The 18,979-nt window shown below is 47.1% G+C and overlaps 1 protein-coding gene across 12 annotated transcripts in view; it reads left to right on the top strand.

The window, feature by feature from the left end:
• CACNA1A (calcium voltage-gated channel subunit alpha1 A) overlaps positions 1-18,979 on the top strand; it is a 345,736-nt gene that overhangs the window by 206,382 nt on the left and 120,375 nt on the right. For all 12 annotated transcript variants that reach the window (XM_060297032.1, XM_060297031.1, XM_060297037.1 and 9 more), the window contains 2 exons: positions 13,380-13,471; positions 16,328-16,480. In XM_060297032.1, the coding sequence (XP_060153015.1) occupies positions 13,380-13,471; positions 16,328-16,480 (245 nt within the window). The remainder of the gene's footprint in view (positions 1-13,379; positions 13,472-16,327; positions 16,481-18,979) is intronic.

The following is an 18,979-nucleotide window of genomic DNA, read 5'->3' as shown; positions in this document are numbered from 1 at the left end:
CCACAGCTGGCGCCTCTCTGTGGCGCTCGTTTAGGTGGTGCTCTGAATCCCCTCTCCTCACGCACCCCAAAACAATGGTCTCTTGCCTCTTAGGCAGTTCCAGACTTTTTCCCAGACTCCCTCCCGGCTAGCTGTGGCACACTAGCCCCCTTCAGGCTGTGTTCATGCCGCCAACCCCAGTCCTCTCCCTGGACTCCGACCTCCGAAGCCCGAGCCTCAGCTCCCAGCCCCACCCACCCTGGCGGGTGATCTTGCTTATTCTTGAACTGTAAACACTTGGGATCATAAGGTGTGCTCTCATTGGCTTCTTTCCCTTGACATTGTATGTGTGGGATCCATCCATGTTGTAGCCGTAGCTGTAGGTCATTCATTCTCATGGCTGTTTATCTACTATGCTGGTGATAGGCATTTGGATACTTTTCACTCTGGGGCTATTACAGAAAAAAGTACTGTTGACACTCCTACTTGTCATTCAGTGACCACAGCTCCCATTTCTATGGGAGGTATTCCTGGGTGGAATTTCTGGGTCATGGGGTGGAATCTGTTTAGCTTTGGCAGAAACTGCCTAACAATTTTCCCAAGTGGTGGAACCAATTGCAGTGCCCACCAGCTGCGGGTGAGAGTTTAGCTTTTGTTTTTATTTTGCTCCACAAGTGCCTCTCCTGTAGGAGGTGCCCACTAAATGTCTGGGAATTAAATTGAAAACGTAGTTATCCATTTCCTTGAGAACTTTACTCCATCAGATATCTCGTTTGGATCTTCAGGCTGTCCTTCTCTGGGGACACAATGCTCTTTGCTTGCAAACTTGGACAGATCTCCTCTATTTGGAAGACACTCTGCCCCCACCTCCCTCAAGTTGCCACATTCTCTTCCCCCCCTTCTCATCTCAGTCTCTCAAGGAGAGGTTTCTCTTCCCCCGCCTCCTTCAGCCTTGCAATCAGCAATGCAATGCGATAAGGCCCTTCAGGAGGCCCACCACGACCTGCTCATCTCCAAATCCACAGACCTTCACGCAACATCTATCCCCTTTTTGTCCCCAGCAAACCCACCCCTCTGTGGCCCTCGTCTTTTCTAGAATCACTTACCTTGCACATTCGGGGACTCTTGCATCTGCTTCTGCTCCTTTTTATTTAAGAAAACACTGCACTTTAACACAGCTTCAGGAATCACCCAAAATAGAAACGTGCCCTTTTGTGCCATCCTCTACTTCAAATAAAGACAAATAAGAGGAAGAACTGTTCCATGCAAATGTTAAGGCACTTGAGAGGACATTGTGTGAGTGGTAAGAACTTCACATTAAGGGAGAAAAGGCAAGAGAATATCTGTGCCACCCAGGGAGGGGGAAGGACTTCTCAAATTTAAAAGCACAAACTCTAAAGCAAAACAAACAAACAAAAAACTTGATTATATGAAAACTAAGATGTTCTGTTCAGATAAGGACATAATGGGGACACTTTGGTTCCCACATCCAGATCCTAGCTGTACAATGTCCTACAAATCCTTGAGCAAGTTACTCCACCTCTCTGTGCCTCAGTTTTCTCATCGATAAAATGGAGAGACTAGCATCTACCTATGGGCTGTTAGGAGTTTGAAATGAGTTAATATTTATAATCATTTAAAATAACACCTGACTTGTGGTAAGAACTAAAGTAGTGTTTGTAAATAGTGCATAGGATGGATGGTAGAAAAAAAGTGACCAGGGATAAATAGCTCACAGCCGTTCATTATGGGACCCCTAGGCACATGTGACTTTTTTTTTCTTTTCCATTATGGTTTATTAGAGGATCTTGAATATAGTTCCCTGTGCTATACAGTAGGACCTTGTTGTTTATCCATTCTATATATAATAATTTGCACCTGCTAATCTCAAACTCCTAATCCATCCCTCTCCTACCCCCTCTCTCCTTTGGCAGCCACAAATGTGTTCTCTATGACATGTGACTACTCTTAATGGAAATGAATTAAAAGTAAATACAATTTAAAACTCAGCTTCTCACTCACACTGGCCATGTTTCGGGAGCTCAGTGTCCACATGCAGCCGATGGCTACCATATTGGGCAGCACTGATCAAGATTATAGGGGGGAATAGTCAACAACAATAACACAGCAACCCCTGCCAAGTGGGGGGATCGGGGGAGGGTTGGACTGGGCGTTTGGGACTACAAGATGCAAACTATTATACGTAGACTGAGTAAAGAACAAGGCACTACTGCATAGCACAGGGAACGATATTCAATATCCTTTAATAAACCATAATGGAAAAAAATATGAAAAAGAATATATATATATACTGAATCACTTTGCTGTACAGCAGAAATTAACACAACATTGTAAATCAACTATACTTCAATAAAACTAATAATAATAACCAAAACCAAAAATAACACAGCAACCCCAAGAGGAAAGCAGGCAAAAAATGGGATCCGACAGGTTAGGGAAGAGAAGTCTGAAAAGCTAATCAGTAGATGACATGGTACTCAAAATCACTTGTAATCAGAAAGATGAAAATGAGAACAGTGAGTATCTCTGCGTGCCTCTTAGAGTGGAAAAAATTAGAAAGGTGGTTAAGTCAAGGGTTAGTGGGATTTGGGGACAGAGGAAGATCCTCCCCACTCATGGGGGCGTGGCCACCCTGGAGGGTCATCGGCAGTGCCTAGTCCAGTTAAGTGCAGACCCACCAACAGTTATGCTCCCAGCCACCCATCTCAGGGAGACTTTCACCGGGTCTGTAAGGATTGAGTATGGGTATATTCACTCCATCGCCATCTGTGGAAGAGGATCTGGAGGCCGCCTGGTGTCTGTCCCTGGGGGATGGGGAGGTGGGATGTGGCTGCTGCACCTAGGGAGCCTGGGGACCAGTGAGAGCCCCAGAATGCACGTCTGCTGTTCTGTTTTCATTGGCTGAAAACAGAGAACAACAGAATATTCCTAACTTCATGCCATTCGTGTAAATTTAAAATATATGCACTCAAAATAAAACACGTTTTACAAGAATGCACTCCAATAAGACAAAATTAGACATATCAGTCTCAGGGAAAAAGAATGAAAGTAGAACATGGAGATAAAAAGGAATGAATGATGAATGAACGAACGAACAAACAAGAGAGGGGTATTGCACAGACCAAAGGCGAAGCTATGCCATGAACTGAAAAAGTGATTATCTCAACTCTCTGCAATTCAGGGTTTAAAAAAGGAATTTTAGAAATAGTTTCCCAAGAGAAGCTAAAATCTAGGTGATACAGGAATGAACTTGAAGAAGATTTGAAAAATCTATGAATGGCAAGAATATAGACTGTACGGGCAGTAGTTATGCTCCTAAATACTCATCTCAGGAAGATTGGACCCAGATCTATGAGGGCAGGTGCTTCTCTTTTTAATTAAAAAAAATTTTTTTTATAGAAGTATAGTTGATTTACAGTGTTGTGTTAGTTTCAGGGGTACAGTAAAGTGAATCAGTTATACACATATATGTATGTATATACATTCTTACATATATATATACACACACACACACACACATATATGGATTCTTTTTCAGATTCTTTTCCCTTATAGGTTATTACAAAACATTGAGTATAGTTCCCTGTGCTATACTGTAGGTCCTTGTTGTTTATCTATTTTATATATATAGTGTGTATATGTTAATCCCAAACTCCTAATATATCCTTCTCCTTCCTTTCCCCTTTGGTAACCGTAAGTTTGTTTTCTGTGTCTGTGGATCTATTTATGATTTGTAAATAAGTTTATTTGTATCATTTTTTAGATTCCACATATAAGTGATATCATATTGTCATATGATATTTGTCTTTCTCTGTCTGGCTTACTTCAGTTAGTTGATAATCTCTGGGTCCATCCATGTTGCTGCAAATGGCATTATTTCATTCCTTTTTTATGGCTGAGTAATATTCCATTGTGTATATATCCCACATCTTCTTAATCCATGCATCTGCCGATGGACATTTAGGTTGCTTCCATGTCTTGGCTATTGTAAATAGTGTGGGCAGGTGCTTCTTCTAACCAGAGGTCAGGGGTTTGACGACATCCCCCCTCCTCTCCCCTGCTTTCCAACCACGCTAACATCTCCTTCTCATTCTCCTGTCCCCTGCCCCTCCCTCTCATCTGGCAACTTCACTCTTCACCATAAGGTCTCTCCAGCCCCAGGGCCTTTGCACATGTTCCCCTCCTCACCCACCTGGCACATAGTAGTTGCTCCTCTGCAAATATTTATTGACATTCTGATTTCCAGCCAGCTAGAGAAAAATCTAGCTCCTTCTTACACTTAAGTTAGTGGAGGTATAAAATTGGCTGAGGTCCCAGGACAGGGTAAGTGAGTGTGGTGGAGTTAACCAGGGGCAGCAGTCTGGGGCTCTCGCTGGGCCCTAGGCTCCCTAGGTGTAGCAAAGCCAGACTCAGGACACAGGCACCACATGTTAGCTGTGTGACTGTAGGCAAGTAGTTAACCCCTCAGGGTCTCGGTTCCCCTGTCAATGAACTGAGTGTAGAGCATTCACCTGGTAAAGATGCTGAAGCATAAAATGGGACCTCAGTGGGCTTCCCTGGTGGCGCAGTGGTTGAGAGTCCGCCTGCCTATGCAGGGGACACGGGTTCGTGCCCCGGTCCGGGAGGATCCCACATGCCGCGGAGCAGCTGCGCCCGTGAGCTATGGCCGCTGAGCCTGCGCGTTCCGGAGCCTGTGCTCCGCAACGGGAGAGGCCACAGCAGTGAGAGGCCCGCGTACCGCAAAAAAAAAAAAAAAAAAAAATGGGACCTCAGTATGTAAGGCCATTAGCATATACCTGGCAAAGAGAATAAACTCAATGAATGTTGGTTCCTTGATCAGTGAGTTCTGGTATAACTTAGGGGCAAGTAACAAAATAAAAATTTAAATGATGATGATGATGATGATGATGATGATAGCAAACATTTATATAGAACTGACTAAATTCCAAGCACAGTGCTAAGCATATCACCTAAATTCCCACACCTATAAAGGGAAGTACTATGATCATCCCCATTCTACAGCTCAGGAAACTGAGGCACAGAGAAGTTGAGTATCTTGCCCAAGGCCACACAGCTAGTGATTGGCAGAACTGGGATTTGAACCAGGGCTCTCTGGCTCTTAACTGCTAGGAAGAGTGTTTGTTATCCACATTACAGGAAGTCTGCAGGCTGGGAGCTTGGTTGCAGTGTTGGTTCTGCAGCTCAGCAGTGTCTCCAAGGAATCCTTTCCATCTTTCCACTCTGCTATCTTCAGTGTAAGGACTTTTCTTGGTAACTTTTACTACTCACAGTTCCAAGATGTCTACCCAGCCATCTTGTGTAGGCACAAAAGCATCTGGCCAAAGAAGAGGAAGGACTGTCTCCTGCCCTGTGACTCTTCTCAAAGAAGGGAAACTCTTTCCCAGAAGCACCCAGCAGACTTTCACTCAGATCCTGTTAAGCACAAGACTGGGTCATGTGACCCATGCTCCCTTTGCAAGGAATCCTGGGAGAAAGAGACTATTGGGTATTTTCTGCCTCTTTGATGGAAGGTGGGCTCCATTAGCAAGGGAGGGGGTGGGATTGTCTATCGAGTAGACAACCATCTGTGTCTTCCCTGATTTTTTCCTAGTTTAAGACAAGTCCCGTCATCTACACAGCCTTCCATCTCTTCTGGAATATAGTCTATTAGTTATCACTATGCTTTCCTACATTTCACTTCATTATTTATTCATTCATTCATTCAACAAACATTTATTGAGCACCTACTCTATGCCAGGCACAGTTTTAGGTCCTGGGGATACAGCTGTGAGCAAAACAGATGAAAATTCCTGCCCTACTGGGGATACATGCTAGAGCAACACCATCCAATGGAACTTTCTACAATGATGGAAATGTTCTCTGTATGCGACTGTCCACATGTGGCTGTGAAGCGCTTAAAAGTCGACTGAGGAACTGAAGTTCTCATTTAATTTAAATTAAATTAATAATATATTTAAATAGTTATGTGTAAGTGTGACTAATTTAAATAGTTATGTGTAAGTGTGACTAGTGTGACTGAGGAACTGAATGTCTAATTTAGTTATAAATGTATATTTAAATAACTATATGTAGCTAATGGTTACTGTATCAGGCAGCATGGCTCTAAAGGCCAAGGGATACATCATCGACTTTTCTCTCTTGACACATAAACATACTCAGTTCTCTTCCACCCTAAAAAGACTCCCTTCTCATACCCAGGCTCTTGTTTCCAGTTCCTCTCCTCTTGTTCTCTCCAGCCATCAACCATGGCGAGACTCCCCAGTGTGTAACGGATGCTTTTCATCCCTTGCATCTTACTCATTTCTGTGCTGCCCTGGAGACCAATGACCTCTCCTTTCTCGAAACGCTTTTGAACTTGACCCTCAGAGATGACACTCTTCTGCCAGGTCTCCTCCTGCCTCTGTGACTTCTCCCTCTTTTTCACCAATATCTTTCCTCTACTTGTCTCTTTTTTTTTTTTTTTTTTGCCCCTCCCCAACATTCCATTGGGGATTCTTGGCTTTTTTCATTTTATCTATCTACCCTGGGATATCTGGTCTACCAGATATCACATTCTTACTTGACCCTTGACCACGCCTGACGCATTCACCAAATATGCATTGAGTACCTGCTGCGTCATGAAAGGTGCTGCAGGTACTGCCAAAAAAAAGTCTCTGCACAGTCGTAGAGAACAAATATATGGACACCAAGGGAGTGGGATGAATTGGGAGATTGGGATTGACATATATACACTAATATGTATAAAATAGAGAACTAATGAGAACCTGCTGTATAGCACAGGGAACTCCACTTTGCTCTACAGTAGAAACTAACACAACATTGTAAAACAACTATACCCCAATAAAAAAATGTCTCTGACCTCCTGGAGCTGATATTCTAGAAGAGGAGGTGAATAATATATTCAACTTAATAAACAATATAATTCCAGAGAGTGAAGGTTCTCTTTATCTGGAGGGGACATGGAAATCCTCTCTGAGAAGAAAAATTTGAGCTGCAATCTGAAGGATTTGAAGAGGGCCAGCTAAGAAAAGAGGGAGAGAGTTGACGGGATGGAGCAAGTGTTTGAAGTAGAAGAGATGGCCAACATATCATTCCCATGGTGGAAAAGAGGTTTTCCCATTGGAAGAACAGAAAACCAAAGTGCTTGGAGTATAGCACAGAGCAGTCAGTGGGAGTAAAGTCACACAAGGTCTTATGGTCACGCTACAGTTTGGATTTTATTCTAAGCCAGGTAGAAGCCACTGGAAGGTTTTAATGAGGGAATTACAGAAAACTGGCTTCCCAAACTTAACGTGTCCACCATCCAGCTCTTGACCTTCCTCCAAACCACCCCCTTCCTCCATCATCCCCATCTCAGTTGACAACTCCATCCTTCAGGTAGCCCAGTCTTAATCCCTCTCTCCCACCACATGCTCCATCCTTCCATTGGAAGCCCTGGTGGCTGCCGTATTGTTCTCCATAGTGCTTCACACTATCTGACATGCCGTATATTTTCCCATTGTCACTTTTTTTTTCATTTTAATTTTAATTTTGTTTTACATCTTTATTGGAGTATAATTGCTTTACAATGGTGTGTTAGTTTCTGCTTTATAACAAAGTGAATCAGTTATACATATACATATGTTCCCAGGATAGAAAGCCCAGAGATAAACCCACGCACATACGGTCACCTTATCTTTGATAAAGGTGGCAGGAATGTACAGTGGAGAAAGGACAGCCTCTTCTATAAGTGGTGCTGGGAAAACTGGACAGGTACATGTAAAAGTATGAGATTAGATCACTCCCTAACACCATACACAAAAATAAGCTCAAAATGGATTAAAGACCTAAATGTAAGGCCAGACACTATCAAACTCTTAGGGGAAAACATAGGCAGAACACTCTATGACATAAATCACAGCAAGATCCTTTTTGACTCATTGTCACTTTGTTCATGGTGGCATCCTCAGGTCCTACCTGAGTGGCTGGTGCATAGCAGGTACTCAGTAAACCCTGGTTGTATAAATGGACCGCTTGGTGTTCCAGTCATAATCAGAAAGCCATTCTTCCCTTCCCTTTCTTTCCCACCATTGCCCCCACCCCATCCAACAAGCCATGTGAGGTAGAAAACTGGGGTTCAGGAGTCCTGGGGTCCTGGGTTCACATTCTTACTTGGTGGTGTGGACCTCCATGCATTAGTAACTTATCTGGGCTTCAGTTTCCTCCTCTGTAAAATGGGACTCATCCTGCTGACTGCTGGGATGCAGGGAGGACTTGATGAGCCCAGGCATGTTTCCTGGTGCACAGCAGTCAATGGCAGCTATATATAAATCGGGGCCTCCTTTGTACTCCCACTGCCTTTGTCCTAGTTCTAGCCCTCATTACGCTGGTCGACTCTTGTGGCTGCCTCCTAATTCCTCCCTCCATCACCACCAATCTGTCCTTTCAGCTGTCAGGCTTGTCTTCCTCACGCCAACCCTAATCACATCCCTCCCCTGCTCCAAAACCTTACATGACCCTACTGTCCACACGACAAGACCCACCTTCTCTGCCTCCGGTTTCCCCCCACCACGTATCCTGAGGGAAGCCTTCTGCCTCTGTAGGACATTCTCGGCCTGAGAAGCCTTCCCCCTCCTCCTGTTCTCCTCCTAAATCCTTGTCATCCATCCAGGGAGGGGGTCGGGAGATAGTACACCTTGGGTGCCAGCTAAGATTGCACTGGGCAGGCGGGAGGTTGGATTGTCTGCATTTCAGAGGCTCAGAGAAGTTAGGGCAAATTCAGGGTCAGGGTTTAACTCCAGGTCTAAGATTTTGTAACATTTTGTGCTGTGCTGCCTCTTCAGACTTGGGCTCCAAAATCATGCTGTCCCCAGCCCTCCTGTCTGTATTCATTTCCTCCTCGTTCCTGCCTCCTACAGCCCTGGAGCCAAAAGGACTTGAATCTCTCACCCACTTACTGGATAGTCATCTAAGGGCAGAGCTGAGTTCATCTCAGCTTTATCCTCGTGTCCAGTACGACCGGGTCTAAACCCATCATCTCTCACCTGGACCAGGGCAGTCACCTCCCCCCTAGTCTCCCAGCTTCTGGCCTTGACCCCCAGAGGGGTCTTTTTTTTTTTTTTTTGCGGTACGCGGGCCTCTCACTGTTGTGGCCTCTCCCGTTGCGGAGCACAGGCTCCAGACGCGCAGACTCAGCGGCCATGGCGCACGGACCCAGCCGCTCCGCGGCATGTGGGATCTTCCCGGACCGGGGCACGAATCCGTGTCCCCTGCATCGGCAGGCGGACTCTCAACCACTGCGCCACCAGGGAAGCCCCGGGGTCTTATTTTAATACAAGTCAGATCATGTCGCTTCAGTGCTCAGAACCCTCCATGGCTCCTACTTCACTCGGAGCAAAAGCCAAAGTCCTCACCGTGGCCCACAAGGCCCCGCGCCATCTGCCCCATCACCCCCCAGGCCTCATCTCCTCCCACTGTCACCCTGGCTCACTCAGTTCCAGCCACACTAGCCTCCTTGCTGTTCCTCACATGTACCTTTGCACTGACTGTCCCTCTGCCTAGAGTTTTCCTCTGACATATTCCTGTGGCTCACGTCACATCTTTATCCCACTGACTCTTTCTCCATAACTGAGCTGTGTGGTCCATTCACCACTGGCCACGTGTGGCCATTGAGCACCTGAGCTGAGATGTACCATACGTGTAGAATGTGCACCAGGATTTCAAAGACGTGCTCCGAAGGGAAGAATGGATAGAATGTCTTGAGAATAGTCTTCGTATTGATTGCCTGTCGAAATGATGCTTCTGATACACCAGGTGAAAGAAACTATATTTATTAAAGTTAATTTTACCTGTTTCTTTTGACTCTTAATGTGGCTACTGGAAAATTTTTAATTTCACCCACGGCTCTTCTTGTTTTTTCCTTTTTTTGTTTTCCTTTTTTCTTTTCTGTTTTTAATGGAAGTATAGTTGATGTGCAATGTTGTGTTAATTTCTGCTATACAGCAAAGTGATTCACTTATACATATATATACATTCTCTTTTTTTATATTCTTTTCCATTATGATTTGTCATAGGATATTGAATATAGTTTCTCCGTGCTGTACAATAGGACCTTGTTGTTCATCCAATCTATATATAAAAGCTTACATCTGCTAACCCCAGCCTCCCACTCCATCCCTCCCCCACCCCCTCCCCCTTGGCAACCACCAGTCTGTTCTCTATGTCCAACACATGGCTCTTCTTAAAGTTCTACTGGGCAATGCTGGTCTGAACATCCTTAGCTCTGAACTACTTCCCTGCCAGGCAGGAAAGAGCAGTTGGCCTTTACCAACTGATACGTGTGTCATCACTCCCCTCACCCTGCCCCACGCTACCAGTGCAGCCCCTTCTCTGCACTGCTTTTCTCCCTTGTACTCATCACCCTGACATCTGGCATATGTACTGCGTTTATTCTCAGCCTCCCCCATGCAAACAGGGATTCCTATGACTCGTGTCCCCAGGACCTAGACAGGGCCTGGCACATTGTAGGTGCCCAGTTAACGTTTGTGAAGTGAGTGAATGAAAACTCCACAAATGCTTGTCATTTTACTGTGCATGCCCTCACCAATGGCTTTTATCTGCCAAGAAGGAAGAAAGTGAAATAGACTGGTGATCTCTAGGATGGAGTTTTAGGAATGCCAGTGAATATCGGAAAGTTGGGAGAGGAGAAGAAAAATAGAATTCAATGAATGAAAAGTTCTTTGGGGTTGCATGGCATGGCCCCCACCTATACTTCAGCTTCGTGGCACCATCCACATCCCCACCAGGCGCCATCTCATTCTTTGAATTTGCCAAGCTCCTTCCCACCCCAGGCTCTTCGTCTCTGCCATTCCGTCAGCCTGGAAAGTTCTTCCCCCACGGACCAGATTCCTCCTCCTCTCCCATGAGCCCTCAGCTTGAGACGGGGTCCACCCTGGGTCCCAGACGAGTTAACACTACCTGCTGTGTGCCCTCAGAGCAGTGGTTTTCCCCTGCTCTCTCTAAGAACGCATGACACCTGTGACGGATTCATTCTCTGTGTGCCTTTTCTGGTTAAACATTTTTCTCCCACATCAGCTCCGTGGGGCAAGGAGGACCTCAGGTATTGCTTTGCCCAGCACACAGGACGTGTTCAGATATGCATTTGTTGATGGTGGAAAAGGAGGTCAGCCCAACCTAATAGACCCGTCTCTGCTCTAGGGATAGCTGGGAACACCCCTGTCTTAGTTTGGTGTGCCGTGCCTCCATATTGACCGTGAAACAAGGATTCAAGTGCAAGTAGCTCATCTGGGAAGCGACTCCGGAAGGGTGGGTGGGGGGCAAGGGTGGGGAGACAAGGGAGAAGGAAGGGTCGAGCAGGTAACCCGCTGCGGGCAGCTGGGCTCAGCCTCTCTGGGAGCCTGTGTAGAGCTCACACCTCAGAGGATCTGGGAGGAGGGGCAAGGGAGCTGGGGAATTCATCCACCTACTCCCAGCAATCTTTGGTGGAGGGCTGCTCTCACAGGGCAATTCACTCCCTGGGCCTGTCTCAGCTTCAAAGAAAGTCCTGAGACAAAGGCGTGCCAATATTGGTTATTTACAGACGCAGATACTGGTTGTCTCAAAGACAAAGAGATGTACTATATATAAAATAGATAATCACCAAGGACCTACTGTATCGCACAGGGAACTCTACTCAATATTCTATAATGATCTCTATGGGAAAAGAATCTGAAAAAGAGTGGATGTATGTATATGTATAACTGAATCACTTTGCTGTACACCTGAAGCTAACACAACATTGCAAGTCAACTATACTCCAATATAAAATAAAAATTAAATTTAAAAAAAGACAAGGATGGGACTTCCCTGGTGGCGCAGTGGTTAAGAATCTGCCTGCCAATGTGGGGGACACAGGTTCGAGCCCTGGTCCGAGAAGATCCCACATGCCGCAGAGCAGCTAAGCCCATGTGCCACAACTACTGAGCCTGCACTCTAGAGCCCGCGAGCCACAACTACTGAGCCCGCATGCCACAACTACTGAGCCCATGTGCCGCAACTACTGAAGCCCGCACGCCTAGAGCCCACGCTCCACAACAAGAGAAGCCACCGCAAGGAGAAACCCGCGCACCGCAACAAGGAGTAGCCCCTGCTCACCGCAACTAGAGAAAGCCCACGCACAGCAACGAAGACCCAACGCAGCCAAAAATAAATAAATAAATAAATTTATTTTTTAAAAAGACAAAGAGATGTAGATACTGGGTATTCACAGATGCAGATATGGTTGTTCAAAGTAAAAGTCATAAGATCCAGATCCCTGGACAAAACTGAAGACACCCCCAAATTATTTGCGTGGTCTCCCTCCTCTTAACCACAGAGCCCTCTGTTTTTCAGCATTTCTTGCCCATCATGTGAGGCTCCAACAACAGCGTCTTCTGTGGCATAGTCCCATGGTGGTTCCTACTACATTTCTTATTCAGGAAACGCGTCTGGGGGTTCCTTGGGTTGAGGAGGGTCTCTGAGACCCCTTTTCTCACCAGCAATACTTTTTACAAATGAGGTCTTAGGATGGGGTCTTTACGGGGGGGCTTTCTAAGGGAGGGTCCTCTCACCTATCACCGTGATTATTACTCACCTGTATTTGCAGGAGTGACTTTTTGCCCTGAGGTTCGGGGTCTGTAGCCGCCTTCTGGAGCTGATGTCAGCTGGTCCACCCCAGCAGGGCTACACCCATTGTTTGGGTTGTTTGAGTAGCTTAGTACACTTCCTTTGTTCTGGGCACAATGCCAAACACCTCACATGTATCAATTCATTTAATCCTCACACCCCTTTGATGTGTAGGTACTGTTGTGATCCCTGTTTTACAAAAGGGGGAACTGAGGCAGGGAGAGGGGAAGTAACTTGCTCAAGGTCACCCAGCTGGGAAGTGGCAGAGCTGAGATTTGAACCCATGCTGGCTGGGATCTTAACACTAAACTGCTTTCTTGCCAGTTGATAAAGAGACCCGAGCCCCAAAGGATCTGCCACTCCCCCGGTCCTTCCCCCAGGGCCTCCCAGCCTCCCCAGGATCCATCCTGATTGTGAGTTGCAAAATACACTGAAAGTCCCCCCGACCAGGTGCCACAGGAAGCTTCTGTTCTTCTCAGCCGAATGTTTACTGAGTATCATCGACCATACACCTATCTGGGGTCTTCGTAAATCATCTTTTATCCTGTGAAACAGGTACTATTAACACTGGTTTACAGGTGACAAAACCGAAGCCCAGCCATGTCAAGTCACCTGCCTGTGGTCACCCAGCCAATACACCACCACATTGAACCCCCGCCCACCTGTCTGACCCTGAAACCCACCTTCTGCTTTCTGTTCTGGCTTCTTTCTTCCAGCATCTTGGCAACAGTTGGGACGGAGTTTGACCTAAGAACGCTGAGGGCAGTTCGAGTGCTGCGGCCGCTCAAGCTGGTGTCTGGAATCCCAAGTGCGTGAGTTTCCAACCGTGACCAGGGGTCTGCTCAGGGGTCCCGCGAGCCCTTGGTTTCCGCTCTGCATAGCGTGTCCCAGGAACCCTTGGGTGCTTCCCCAGCCTGGGTCAGGGCAGCCTCCACTTCGGGGAAGTCCCTCAGGGGACTCCCCACCAGGCATCTGGCTGCAGGTCTGGATGGGCTCCTGAAAGCCAGCCAGGAGCCTCACCCATCACCACAGCACCCATTTATTGAGCATTTCTCTATCAGGAGCCATGGGAAGCGCCACCCAGGTCCTCCTACTCACAACCCTGTGAAGTCGATAATGCTGATATCTCCATTTTACAGATGGGGAAACTGAAGCTCAGGGCGGCTGAATAATTTGAGCAAAGTCACGTGGCTGAGAATGGCAGAATTAGGAGTTAGCCAGTCTGACCCCAAGCCTGGGAATACTGGTGGCAATGACCGTTACCATTCATTGAGCGCCTACTGTGTACCGGGCACAGCAGAAAGAGCTTTTTGTGTATTATCTTAGTTCATCCTCACAATCACCCAGTGAACCCATTTCACAGATGGAAAGGTGGAGGCTCAGAAAGGTCAAATGACTCACCTGAGTTCTTAAAGCTTGACGGCAATGAGCTCCAAAGTCTATACCCTCATCCTCCAGGGATGCTTCTACTCCAGATCCTTTGGGGGTGGCTGCACGATACAGGGTCAGGATTAGGTTCAGCTGGGGAAAAAAAAAAAAACAGGGCTAGACATTTTCTGTCCTACTGCTTCAGTAGTAGTAGTAGTAATAATAATAATAATTCCTATTTTTTTAACATCGTTATTGGAGTATAATTGCTTTACACTGTTGTGTTAGTTTCTGCTGTATAACAAAGTGAATCAGCTATATGCATACATATATCCCTATATCCCCTCCCTCCTGCCTCTCCCTCCCACCCTCCCTATCCTCCCCCTCTAGGTGGTCACAAAGCACCGAGCTGATCTCCCTGTGCTATTATTTTTTTCTTTATAAGCACTTACTATGATCTCCCTGTACTATTAATTTTTATTTATAAGCACTTACTATGTACCAGGCACTGTTCTAAGTATGTGACATGTTTTTAACTCATTAATCCTCACAACAAGCCTGTGAAGTAGGTTCTGTTATTACCACCATTTTACGTTTCATTAGCTTCGTTCTTCAGGTTCCTTGCCATCCAGATTCAAAGAGTAAGATTTTCTACATAACCACCAGCAGGGTCTTTTTGTTAGAGAGAAGGCATTTCTACTCAGGTGTCTGCAAGATTCCAGTGGGTGCCTACATCGTATGAAATCAAGGGCCAACCCAAAGCTAATACTAATAAGAATTTTTGTCTAATGACCACCTATGATGTGCCAGGGACTTTGCTAGGTATGAACCTTCTCATCTAATCCTGAGAGGGAGGTGCTATTCTAATCCCCATTTACAGACGAAGAAACCAAGGTTCAGAATGGGAACTTCCCTAGAAGCAGATTTAGATAGGTGTTCAGATGCACTTGCTTTATTGAGGGAGTGCTGTCAGGAGAGAGAGAATGAGGGCAGCAGGACGGGGTAGCAGAAGAATCTGAACAAGGATGCCGCCTCAGCCGGATCCTGCAGGGAGCTCTGGAGTGTGAATAGCGTCAGAGTTGTTTCCCACTTGAGGCAACAGGCTGGTCTTTTGTACTCCTGTGGTCAGTTATTGGGGGTGGGAGGTGGGGAAGCGATAGCCTCCCAGGTGAGGGGCTTTGGATAACCAAGGGCAATACTATGAAAAGAGGAGCATCTGGGAGCCGTCAGCAGCAAATGCCCACAGCAGCTGGAGGGAGGGTCCACCAACAGCAAAGGAGATCTGGCCTGGACATCAACTTCAGACAGTGTCCAGAGCCTGAGCCACTCTGCCACGTGCATCAATCACCCTTACATTTTGGACCCCTTGGAGTAGCGTAGTCCCCCTGCGGTCTCCACCCCTCAGGAGGTGCTAATCGTGGGCCATGGGAAGTTCTTCTCATCGAGAAGCAAGACCCAAGCTATATGTTTGAATCCTCATTTTAACCATAGACTTTCCTAAACATACAGAACAGTGGTTACAAACAGAGGATTTGACATCATTCCGACCTGGATTCAAATCCTGGCCCTGTTATTTATCATGCCCTAAGATGAATCATGACATCCGCTGAGCTTTGCTTCCCACCTCTGTAAAATGGGGATAATTTTACACGTGCGCCTGCCTCATGGGGTTGTTGCTAAAAGCCAATGAAATAATGTCTGGTTTCTCAGGGTTGAAACTAGGACATTGACTGCTTTCCCAGGCAGAGCTGCAACTAGCGTATATGGCGCCTCTGTATGAATTAGGAAAAGACGCCCTCTCTTGGTGGAAAGAAGTTAGAAAAAGTCACCCCGCTCTGGGTGAAAGCCACCCGACACCCAAGAACGGGGCTCAGAAAGCCATGAATTTCCACCTCTTTCTTGCCCAAAAGGTCATCAAATGGGACAGCCTATGTCCAATACTTTTAAAAATATTTTAAAGATAAAAAGTGGGGAATTCCCTGGCGGTCCAGTGGTTAGGACTCCGAGCTTTCACTGCCGTAGTCCCGGGTTCAGTCCCTGCTTGGGGAACTAAGATCCCACAAGCCGCACGGCGCGGCCAAAAAAAAACCAAAAAAGAAAGTGCTCTAAAATATTAGGAGGAATTGTTCCTATTATTATAACGAGCAGCCTCTGTGTCTTCCATCTATCTTCCCTCATTCTCGCCCAGTCCCCAGCCTCCTGCATGCTCTGGGTTCCCTCAGGAGGCATCTTGGGGGTGGGATTTGGGGGTGCCTTCTCACAGGCCTGTGGGGCCTCTCTCTGTGTGTTTCCCCAGGTTTACAAGTCGTCCTGAAGTCGATCATGAAGGCAATGATCCCCCTGCTGCAGATCGGCCTCCTCCTATTTTTTGCAATCCTTATTTTTGCAATCATAGGGTTAGAATTTTATATGGGAAAATTTCATACCACCTGCTTTGAAGAGGGCACAGGTAGGTCCGAGCAGCAGCATATTTTTTTGCCCAACCTTCCTCCCCTTTCTTTTCTCCCTTAGGGATAAGCTCCTGCAAGGGATCTACAGGGGTTTGCTTCTTTCTCCTGGAAGCTGGGAGAACCTCCTCCCGAAAGCACTGCAGGCAAGGCAGGGGGTGAAACAGTCCCCGAGATCTTGGTTGTCGCTGGGGCATTGCATTGGGGTCCCCAAGAAGCTATCTCGGGGTGAGTGGTTCATTTGGGAAGTGATCCCAGGAAGCACCATCAGAGGAGTGGAGAAGTGAGACAGGGAAGGGAAAACATCTAGTAAAGGGGGTGTTATCAAGTACCATCTTCGGCAACCAGACCTCCGTTCCATTGGGCACCTCGGGGAAACAACGTACGTCACGCTCAGAGCCATCCCACACGTGGGGCGAGGGAGCTGGCTACTTATCCACCAACTTCTGTCCAACATTGGCAAGGACTGCCCCCTGGGAGGGCATTAAGGCCCTGGCACTGCTGGCTGCCCTGACACTGGGCTGGAGCACGTATCAAAGGTGTTTTCGGTGGGCGCATGTAGGGGCAAATGACGGCAGCATGTAGGCGCAGTGCCCACAGCCTCTGCCTAGTTACCTTGCAGCGACCCCAGACCCTAACGCATGCTGAGTTCTAAAGCCTCCTTTCCCTGGAGGAGAGAGTCGAGGATGGCTTCTGGTCTCCCCCGAATGTGCCATAAAGACACCCCGCTGGGAGTCTTGGCACCAGCCAGTCAGAACCAGAGCGCAAGCAGGATCTTGGCTCATCCGCTCCCGGCACTATGCCAGCGTCAACCCCTTAGCTGCTGGATCAAGAAAGCAGGGTGGGCGCAGGAGAAAATCCAGGAGGGCCGGGAGGCACAGCCCCGGTGCTCATCTCTGAATCAGCAGTGGGGCAACGTGGTTGTCCAATGCTCTCCACACATTCAAGGACCCGATAGCTTCCAGATACATCTTTGATTAAATCCCCTGCTATCCAAACCTAGCTACTTGCTCTCTGACCAAGAACCAAATGAAATCAAATAGGAGGGAAGCCTGTATTTCAATATTTGGACCACGGGCCGCCTCAGTGTGGACCGGCTGAATGACAGCGCTAGTCGTGCGTCAAAGAAACTGTGAATTGAGACAGTTAAAGCCCAGAGGGGAGCCCGTTGGGAAGGGAAAGAGATTTCAGGCCTGTCTTATTAGGAAGAAGATTCTGACTGGGAGTGGTTTCCCATCCACCTTCTCTTCCCGATGACCCCTGGGCAGCAGAGCCCTCTCCCCAGACCTCCCAGAGGGCAGCAAAACCCAGTAAGGAAGGTTTATTTGAGATGCTTTTATTGCCTCCTTTTTCTTGCTCCTCCCGTCTCCTTCTCTCCTGGGCTTGTGAAGTTTGCTCAATATGGGATGTCCTAATTATTTCTTTCCCCGATGAAGAAGGTGTTAATTGAGGCAGAGCTATTTCTGCTCCTGGCCTCGTCACCCAGGCAGAAATGCTAGAGGGAGAGATACAGGGCAGGGCCCCTCGGAAAAATCAGCCGAAGATAGAGAAACCAGGATTCCTGGATCCTAGGTTTCTTGTTGTTGTTGTTGTTGTTGTTTTCTCTCTCTCTCTCTCTCTCTCTCCAGCAAAGGGGACAGAGGACTGGCTTGAGTCTGAATTGAGGTTTTAAGGGGACAGATGTGGGTGGGGCAACCGGAGGGTAGGAGGCCTTGATTTAGGGAGGATGACTGAAAAGCTCGCAATTAAAAATATAAGGCATGTGAGTAAGAGACAGATATAAACAGACACCCAGGCAGCAGGTTAATTTTAAAATATATTTATAATCAAATTCCTCAGACTCTCTGGATGGTTGCTTTTCTAGAAGCAGCCCTCAGAGTGTTTCGTGATGAGGGGGCAGGTGGGGGGTTGGGGGGAGCGGGTCGCAATGAAGAACACCACTAGGCAAAGCTGCTGAAGACAGACAGGTTTTCCCTTGCAGACAGGTTCTCCTTATCATCAGGAACCCGGTTCCTGTGTGCCCAGCACTGCGCTAAACACCCAGAGAAATGCCAAGGAGAAGTGGAAGCGTCCTCCTTTCCAAGAGCTTCCAAAATAGTTTGAGGAAACAAGACCCCTTGTCTGCAACGAGTCCATAGCAATGCACGTTGATGCTGCTTTTTGTCTCCTCACCAAATGTGAACATTCGGGAGCTCTTGTAGCCCTGAGGAAAGAAAGGGACCAGTGTTCACTGGGCTAACCCGGGGGCGGGTGGCGGGGGGTGGGGCACATTGGTGGATAGGTATTGAGCCAGACTTGGACACAAGGTGGAAATGGAGAAGGTTTTGGACAGAGGTGACCTTCCCAACAAACAATGGTTCTCATTCATTACAGGAGCCCATGGAATTTTCCCCCTTGCCCTGAGCCTTATGTTTAAAAGATTTTGCCTTCCAATCTGTATTCATTAAATAATAGCCCCTGTACCAAATCTGGCCTGAGTGGGGAAGGGGTTTCCCACAACT

Source organism: Globicephala melas, chromosome 3, assembly GCF_963455315.2.
Source record: "Globicephala melas chromosome 3, mGloMel1.2, whole genome shotgun sequence".
NCBI lineage: Eukaryota > Metazoa > Chordata > Mammalia > Artiodactyla > Delphinidae > Globicephala > Globicephala melas.
The sequence above is the reverse complement of the archived record's forward strand: the minus strand, read 5'-3'. Positions and strand labels throughout refer to the sequence as shown.